At 29.4% G+C, this 9,598-nt stretch overlaps 2 protein-coding genes across 2 annotated transcripts; both read left to right on the top strand.

Moving 5' to 3' along the window:
* Positions 1-200: 200 nt before the first annotated feature.
* Positions 201-1,491, top strand: LOC138338197 (uncharacterized). Its single transcript, XM_069288948.1, has 2 exons — positions 201-356; positions 485-1,491. The coding sequence occupies exons 1-2, from the start codon at positions 284-286 to the stop codon at positions 1,240-1,242; spliced, it is 831 nt and encodes a 276-aa protein (XP_069145049.1). The 5' UTR covers positions 201-283; the 3' UTR covers positions 1,243-1,491.
* Positions 1,492-7,216: 5,725 nt separating this feature from the next.
* Positions 7,217-8,507, top strand: LOC138338193 (uncharacterized). The gene is made up of 2 exons (XM_069288940.1): positions 7,217-7,372; positions 7,501-8,507. The coding sequence occupies exons 1-2, from the start codon at positions 7,300-7,302 to the stop codon at positions 8,256-8,258; spliced, it is 831 nt and encodes a 276-aa protein (XP_069145041.1). The 5' UTR covers positions 7,217-7,299; the 3' UTR covers positions 8,259-8,507.
* Positions 8,508-9,598: the final 1,091 nt, after the last annotated feature.

Here is a 9,598-nt window from a genome sequence, read left to right as displayed (position 1 = left end):
CATTTTTTAAAATTATAATTAAATAATATATTGTTTTCTTTTATTAACTATAAACATTGTGGTCCTATACTAAATTCCTTTCTTAAACGAATATTTAAATAATCAAATAAATTAAAACGGAGGAAATATAATTAATTACATGGCGTGTCAATTGAGCAAGATAAGTGATAGGTGACCATTTATCAATTTTAATACATTGAATTCTTAGTATAAATATAACTCAACGTTGCTTCAATTTCTTCATCCTTTAATTAAAATAACTAAGCTTTAAAGAAGAAAAAAAATGATGGGTTCCAAGGAATTTCTATTTCTTGGCATTCTTTTGGCTATTTTTGCAATGATAAGCTGTGAGACCTGTAAGTTTATTACTATTATTTTTCTTTAATTAGTTATCTCTTTGAAATATATATTGTATTTCTTATATAATCATTTGATATATATTCGATGTTATGCTAATTATAAATTTCATATTTGATATTTGTAGCAATGAAATTGGATGACAAGAATGATGAATACCATGATGGATATAATGGCATTGGCGGATATTCTGGTGATGGACGTGGCAAATATAATACTGGATATAACTCTCCACGTGATAAATATAAGTCCCCTAGTGAAGAATATAAGTCTCCAGGTGACAAATATAGATCCCCATATGACAAATACAAACCTCCTAGTGATGAGTACAAATATTCACGTGACAAATATAACTTCCCACATGATAAATATAAGGCTCCTAGAGATGAATATAAACATGCAGGTGACAACTATAATCCCTCACGTGATAAATATAAGCCCCCAAGTGAGGAATACAAGTCTCCAGGTGACAAATACAAATCTCCAGGTGACAAATATAGATCCCCATATGATAAGTACAAACCCCCTAGTGATGAGTACAAATATCCACGTGACAAGTATAACTCTCCACATGACAAATATAAGCCTCCTAGATATGAATATAAACATGCAGGTGACAACTATAATCCCTCACATGATAAATATAAGCCTCCTAGAGATGAATATAAACATGAAGGTGACAACTATAATCCCTCACGTGACAAATATAAGCCTTATAGAGATGAATATAAACATGAAGGTGACAACTATAATCCCTCACATGATAAATATAAGCCCCCAAGTGACGATTACAAGTTTCCAGGTGACAAATACAAATCCCCTGATAATGAATACAAATCTCCAAGTGACAAATATAAGCCCCCTAATGACAAATACAAGCCTTGAAGTGGTGCATACAACCCTCCCATTGGTGGCCATGAGTAAGTGACTAGCCAATTGTCTCAGAACAAATCATCAAATAATATTATAAATCGTTGTATGTAGTGGCAAGATGTATGATATAGTAATGGTCTTGCTACTCTAAAATCGTATGAATAAAACATCATTCAGTTCATATGTATGGTTGATCATGTAATATTTTGTTGTAAAATGTAACACAATATACTGTGATAATATATTTTCAATTTTCCATAATGTATAATTCTTCTTGTTCTTGATTATATTGAATATGTGTTGACGACAAACATATGTTTCTTCTTATTTCACAATTTATTGTTAAACTACTCCCCCATTGACTAATTTTATATTGTTTTTCACTTCTCGAACTCTTTTAATTTTATTAAGTTAATATGATAAAAATTGATTTCATAGATTAATTAATTTGATTTTCGAAAAAATGGAAATCAAGACATACCTTTGGTGCAAATTACAAGCTACTTTAAAACGAGAGGGAAAGAAATTACAAGTGCATCTTCACGATTTTCTAAATTGTGCTGAAATTTTTGGTAAATGTAACTAAACTGATAAATGTCATTTGTCCAAATACTTTTTACAACTATAATGAAATATCGTTACAGAAAACATGTAATAACATAATAAATCATTTTCAGAAGAATTATTGATTATGTATGGGAGGACGCATAAGTATTTCTCTAAATTATAATCGAAATCTCAGAGACATATTTTAACTAAATTAAGGTTCCATTATTTCTGAACTAGTGTTTTTTTTTTTTAATTTTGTATACTTTTTGTCTCACATGACCCACTCCGTAACTTCACGCAATTGAGGCGCGTGAGAGATATTTGACTGTCACATAAGCCAAAAAGGTGCACAAAATTACAAAAATTAAGTTCGGAAGTAATAGGACCTTAGTTTAGTTAAAGCGTGTCTCTGAATTTTCGATCATAGTCTAAAAGGATACTTGTACATTTTCGTGTTATTTATCTAAAATATATATAGATGATAACTATTATTGCGAGAATTAATTTTTATATACCAACAATAAATTTTGAATGCGACACTAACACCAAACAAAATAATTCCACATGTATAACATAACATGACCCGATAATTTTGTATTTTTTACTGTAACCATTGATATTCTTAATAACAATTTTGCATCCGCTACATCATACGAGACAAACAAGAGAAGAAGTGAGGTGAACGAAATTCCAAATACATGGTGATTTTTCTGCAAACGAGAGAAGAAGTGAAGTAAGCGATCTCAAATACATGGTAATTTTTCTAAAGCAGTCCACTTGTAGATCAGGTTATTTATTTCCTTTGGAGTTATTTGAGAGATGTTGCCCTGATCTTCACTATTTGTTTTTCATTAGTACTTTTTTTTGAATGAAGTTTAATTAAGTATCTAATGGAAAAATTGAAACAAATTTAAGGAAATTCGATGTATTGTCCCAATATATATAATTATATATATATATATATACTTTGAATTCAAAAATCTGTTACTAATCTCATACCAACAGTAACAAGACTTTTTTCATAATTAAGCAACCCACTTGTATATCAGGTTATTCATTTCCTTTGGATTATTCGATAAATTTAAATTTTATTTAATCCTAAAATATGTATCGTATATTAAAATAGAAATAGAAAAAAGTAAAAATCTAAATTTAATTATCTAAAATATATAAACTCCATTATTACGTAAAGCGAAATATAGTCAACAAATACAACTAAAAATTCAACTTCACTTAAACTATTTGGATCATTGGAATAATAATACGTAGACGGAAAAGGACGTAAAGAAATTAAATTCTATGATAATTATATTATTATTTAAAGAAACATTACATGATCATGAACATCCATCCATAGTAAGTGAATGGAGATTTATGATACATTTATTTATTCATACTTTCAACAACAAAACTACGTTACCTATTAATTAAACACACAATACAAATATATATAGATATGAATAATACTTGGCTACTCAATATTTATCGTGAACATAATAACTGATACATTAGAGGGATATACATAAATATTCCTCAGTATGTAATTATTTAATTAGTTGCGAGGCAATTCTCCATACCAACCACCTCTAGGGTATCCTCTTCCACCATAACCAATTCGAGGATAAAACCCACCATATCCTCCTCTTGGATAACCACCATAATATCCACGACCACCACCATAACCACCATATCTTCCCCATGGAAACCCGACTCCTCCAAATCTTGATCTTGAAAGTCCTCCTATTCCCGGAAGTCCTCCTATTCCATCTCCTAAATATCCTTGAAATCCTATTCCTAGAAGTTTGGCATCATTTGCATGTTCTACACTAGTAATCATACATATTTGTGTTAGTATGGGTGACAAACGAATTGTTTATACGTTGAATTTGTACAAAAATCAAAATGACTTGAATTAATATTCAAAATTTAAATTAAATTGAGAATTTGAGATCGATGAAATAATTAATATGATCTAAACATAGAGACATACTCTACCTCTTGCCAAATTTGATTTCTCTGTTTCTTTTCTTATAATTTTTGTAAGTACCAAACAAAACTATTTAAAATGGTTTTCTATTATAGCTTAATAGTCTCTCAATATTTCTTACTTTTTGGGGTGGTGATTTCTTGCTAGCGTTTAATCTCCTTTTTAAGAGTTTCTTGAAGTTCTTACTTATCAGAGCAAGATCATCATCATCTATGTCAAATTCATCACTTTCAGTTGCTTTAAATTCAAGATTTTTCTCTTTGTTTCCTTCACCTCTTTTGTCAACATTCATCTCATAAGTCTTGAGATTTCCTACTAATTCATCCAAAGTCATATTGATTAGATCTTTGACTTCTCTGATTGCAGTAACTTTTATTTCCCATGATCTAGGCAAAGTCCCTAGTACTTTGTCTATCTGTTCCTCAGTGGTGTATACTTTGTCCAAGGATATTAACTCGTTTACAACAATGGTAAATCTGGTGATCATATCTTGAAGTGATTCTCCGAATTTTATCTTGAAGGCTTTATATTCAGAACAAAGTCTGGCAATTCTGAATTTACGAACTTGAGTTGTACCTTCGAGCGTTTTTTAAAATGTCTCATATTTGTTTTGCAGAGGTACAACTAGAGATGCAGTTAAACTCATCAGGTCCTAATCCACATACGAGAATGCACTTAGCTTTTGCATTCTTTCCTAACATCTTGTAATCGGCTTCTCCGTACTTTTCTGTAGGTTTAGGTACCTTATTCCCTTCACTATCAGTAATAGTAGGAATTAATGGTCCATTAGTAATTCTAACCCATAGTTCGTAATCTTCAGCTTGAATGAAATTTTTCATTTTTGTCTTCATCAAGAGTAGTATTCTCCATTAAATAATAGTGGTCTGTTGAAGTGTTGCCCTTGACCATGCCCAAGAGAAGGTGCAAAATTCATTATGATCTTATCTTGAGTTGTTAGACTCTTCAAAGATAACCTGCTCTGATACCAATTGTTAGAATTCTAACCCCCAAATTCGTCTTAGAAACATGTTTATTCTATATGTTCCTTTGAGAAATTACAACAATTACGTTTTGTGAAATAAATAAAATAATGACACAATATTTTATCGCGAAAACCCCCAACTCACAAGGGTAAAAATCACGACCTACATCTCTGTAGGATTTAACTCCACTTTATTAAATTTCAAGTTTCAACAAAAAATTACAAAACTATGTAACCTAAGGAATTATAAACTCTAATTTCTAGAATAACTCTAGCTACCCAAAGACACAGAACCCCCCGGTTATATATGTTCCAATGTTCTTCAAGTTCTACAACTTGTCGAACAACTCCTACTCACAAAACTCAGATTGTAAACAAGACTCTTTGATACAATCTTACAATTTTTATTCACAAATTGCTACACTCCCAATAAATCTCTAAACTCTTTTAAACTTCTTGATTGTGTTTTGATCTTCTCTCTATGTAAGTGTGCAATTTTTTTTTATGTAAATAGCTCCCTATTTATAGATCAGAACTTCAACAAATTCTTGTATAATTCAACTTGTATTTGCCTTCTACAAATCCTTGTTGACTTCTACTTGGACTCCTTTTCTATACAATTTCCTTAAATAGATTTCCTTAAATAGGGATTAGTTTTCCTTCTTTCACTTGACTTTGAACTCCTTTACAAAAGGAAACTTTTTGTACTTGTTGCTTGTCGAAAAAATTATAATTCCACAACTTTATAACTTCTAATTCACGTGGTTGACGTTCTCCTTATCCAAGTCGGATTCGTTCTGTAAGGAACACGTCTGTACAACCTGTTTCTGTATTTGTCAATTATCAAAATCTTTATCATTCTAACAAATTCCCCCTTTTTGATGATGACAATTATACATTTCGAACTCAACAAATAAGACACACATCTTCTTTCTTTTGCCATATTACTACTACAATTTCCTTAACTTTGCCATACTTCAAAACAACAATACTTTAACAATTACTATCCCACGAAAATATCCAATAATCATTATAGGAAAACTTTGAACTTAAAATTTATGAGTTCCTAGAATAACGTCAAGTTCATGCAAATCAGTAATAAAATTGCTAGATCCTCATGTACCCATGTGAATAAATTTAAAACTAAAGAAAGGTTTCTAAATTTTATTTATTTTAAGAAAACATAAGATTTAAGTCAAGAAATTTCGAAATCTCTCTTTTATGAGCAATCAAGATTAAGGTATTTCAAGTTAATTATCTTTTTAATGATAATTTCATAAACAACCTCTCATGTTTGACTTAATTAACACAAGTTTTCCTTATGATTTGTTATATTTATTATTAATACCAATTAATCATATGAAATGACTTGATGTTACACGGTTAATATGAAACATTTTGATGTGTTCTATGTACTAATTTAATTAAATGATTCACCATTAATGTGGATTGATTCAAATTAACTTAAAAATTAGATTTAAACATTACGAGTACCTTAACGGTTAAGGTTTTTAGTGTTGAATTACTTGTAATTTTGAAGTTATGAATTCAGAGATATCATTTGTTGCTATATGAATAAATTGTTAAATAGAAATTTATGTCTCACATTAAAAGATTAAGTTCAGATAAATCCGATGTCCCAATTCTATTTTTACTTAGATAAATCTGATGTACCAACTCTACTTTTACCTCTAACAAGAATATTCCACTTTAGGGTTAAAGTGTTCTCTATCAAAATTTTATCTCAAATTTTGAATTTAAAAACGTAAAATTAAAAGTAGAAGATACTTATCGATCACCTAACACAAAAATTGCACCTAACACAAAAATTGATAGCAATACTTCAAATATATGAAGTAGAAAACTAAAGCAATAAAGATTTTTTGAGTAATTAAAACCTATTTGGGAAAACTTTTAAATTCTACGTATTTTATTTTGTCAAACGTGTTTTTGAAAAGTTCTTTGAATGGTTATAACTTATAACAATTTGTGTTTAAGTAAAACTTAAGAATCTTTTTTTTATTAGTAATGGAGAATTAGTCTCTGTTATTCAAATTCCCCCCCCCAAAAAAAAAAGTCTAAGAAAAACAAATTACGTAAAAAAAATGTAGAAATTTGCATTATGATAAATATAATAATATTTTTAAGTTATTTATTACTCTTAGGGATTTTATTTAAGTATTAAAAATATATTTAACAAAAACATTTCTCTCTTTTGTTTGAGATTCACTCCCATCATAACATAAAATATGTGTTTATTAAAATATTCATTTTTTAAAATTATAATTAAATAATATATTGTTTTCTTTTATTAACTATAAACATTGTGGTCCTATACTAAATTCCTTTCTTAAACGAATATTTAAATAATCAAATAAATTAAAACGGAGGAAATATAATTAATTACATGGCGTGTCAATTGAGCAAGATAAGTGATAGGTGACCATTTATCAATTTTAATACATTGAATTCTTAGTATAAATATAACTCAACGTTGCTTCAATTTCTTCATCCTTTAATTAAAATAACTAAGCTTTAAAGAAGAAAAAAAATGATGGGTTCCAAGGAATTTCTATTTCTTGGCATTCTTTTGGCTATTTTTGCAATGATAAGCTGTGAGACCTGTAAGTTTATTACTATTATTTTTCTTTAATTAGTTATCTCTTTGAAATATATATTGTATTTCTTATATAATCATTTGATATATATTCGATGTTATGCTAATTATAAATTTCATATTTGATATTTGTAGCAATGAAATTGGATGACAAGAATGATGAATACCATGATGGATATAATGGCATTGGCGGATATTCTGGTGATGGACGTGGCAAATATAATACTGGATATAACTCTCCACGTGATAAATATAAGTCCCCTAGTGAAGAATATAAGTCTCCAGGTGACAAATATAGATCCCCATATGACAAATACAAACCTCCTAGTGATGAGTACAAATATTCACGTGACAAATATAACTTCCCACATGATAAATATAAGGCTCCTAGAGATGAATATAAACATGCAGGTGACAACTATAATCCCTCACGTGATAAATATAAGCCCCCAAGTGAGGAATACAAGTCTCCAGGTGACAAATACAAATCTCCAGGTGACAAATATAGATCCCCATATGATAAGTACAAACCCCCTAGTGATGAGTACAAATATCCACGTGACAAGTATAACTCTCCACATGACAAATATAAGCCTCCTAGATATGAATATAAACATGCAGGTGACAACTATAATCCCTCACATGATAAATATAAGCCTCCTAGAGATGAATATAAACATGAAGGTGACAACTATAATCCCTCACGTGACAAATATAAGCCTTATAGAGATGAATATAAACATGAAGGTGACAACTATAATCCCTCACATGATAAATATAAGCCCCCAAGTGACGATTACAAGTTTCCAGGTGACAAATACAAATCCCCTGATAATGAATACAAATCTCCAAGTGACAAATATAAGCCCCCTAATGACAAATACAAGCCTTGAAGTGGTGCATACAACCCTCCCATTGGTGGCCATGAGTAAGTGACTAGCCAATTGTCTCAGAACAAATCATCAAATAATATTATAAATCGTTGTATGTAGTGGCAAGATGTATGATATAGTAATGGTCTTGCTACTCTAAAATCGTATGAATAAAACATCATTCAGTTCATATGTATGGTTGATCATGTAATATTTTGTTGTAAAATGTAACACAATATACTGTGATAATATATTTTCAATTTTCCATAATGTATAATTCTTCTTGTTCTTGATTATATTGAATATGTGTTGACGACAAACATATGTTTCTTCTTATTTCACAATTTATTGTTAAACTACTCCCCCATTGACTAATTTTATATTGTTTTTCACTTCTCGAACTCTTTTAATTTTATTAAGTTAATATGATAAAAATTGATTTCATAGATTAATTAATTTGATTTTCGAAAAAATGGAAATCAAGACATACCTTTGGTGCAAATTACAAGCTACTTTAAAACGAGAGGGAAAGAAATTACAAGTGCATCTTCACGATTTTCTAAATTGTGCTGAAATTTTTGGTAAATGTAACTAAACTGATAAATGTCATTTGCCCAAATACTTTTTACAACTATAATGAAATATCGTTACAGAAAACATGTAATAACATAATAAATCATTTTCAAAAGAATTATTGATTATTTATGGGAAGACGCATAAGTATTTCTCTAAATTATAATCGAAATCTCAGAGACATATTTTAACTAAATTAAGGTTCCATTATTTCTGAACTAGTGTTTTTTTTTTTTAAATTTTGTATACTTTTTGTCTCACATGACCCACTCCGTAACTTCACGCAATTGAGGCGCGTGAGAGATATTTGACTGTCACATAAGCCAAAAAGGTGCACAAAATTACAAAAATTAAGTTCGGAAGTAATAGGACCTTAGTTTAGTTAAAGCGTGTCTCTGAATTTTCGATCATAGTCTAAAAGGATACTTGTACATTTTCGTGTTATTTATCTAAAATATATATAGATGATAACTATTATTGCGAGAATTAATTTTTATATACCAACAATAAATTTTGAATGCGACACTAACACCAAACAAAATAATTCCACATGTATAACATAACATGACCCGATAATTTTGTATTTTTTACTGTAACCATTGATATTCTTAATAACAATTTTGCATCCGCTACATCATACGAGACAAACAAGAGAAGAAGTGAGGTGAACGAAATTCCAAATACATGGTGATTTTTCTGCAAACGAGAGAAGAAGTGAAGTAAGCGATCTCAAATACATGGTAATTTTTCTAAAGCAGTCCACTTGTAGATCAGGTTATTTATTTCCT

This window comes from Solanum lycopersicum, chromosome 9, assembly GCF_036512215.1.
Source record: "Solanum lycopersicum chromosome 9, SLM_r2.1".
NCBI lineage: Eukaryota > Viridiplantae > Streptophyta > Magnoliopsida > Solanales > Solanaceae > Solanum > Solanum lycopersicum.
This window is presented reverse-complemented; position numbering and strand designations above follow the sequence as displayed.

Coding starts and splice junctions, on each gene's coding strand:
- LOC138338197 (XM_069288948.1), top strand. CDS start 284: ATGATGGGTTCCAAGGAATTTCTATTTCTTGGCATTCTTTTGGCTATT. Junction 357..484: donor AATGATAAGCTGTGAGACCT/GTAAGTTTATTA, acceptor TGATATTTGTAG/CAATGAAATTGGATGACAAG.
- LOC138338193 (XM_069288940.1), top strand. CDS start 7,300: ATGATGGGTTCCAAGGAATTTCTATTTCTTGGCATTCTTTTGGCTATT. Junction 7,373..7,500: donor AATGATAAGCTGTGAGACCT/GTAAGTTTATTA, acceptor TGATATTTGTAG/CAATGAAATTGGATGACAAG.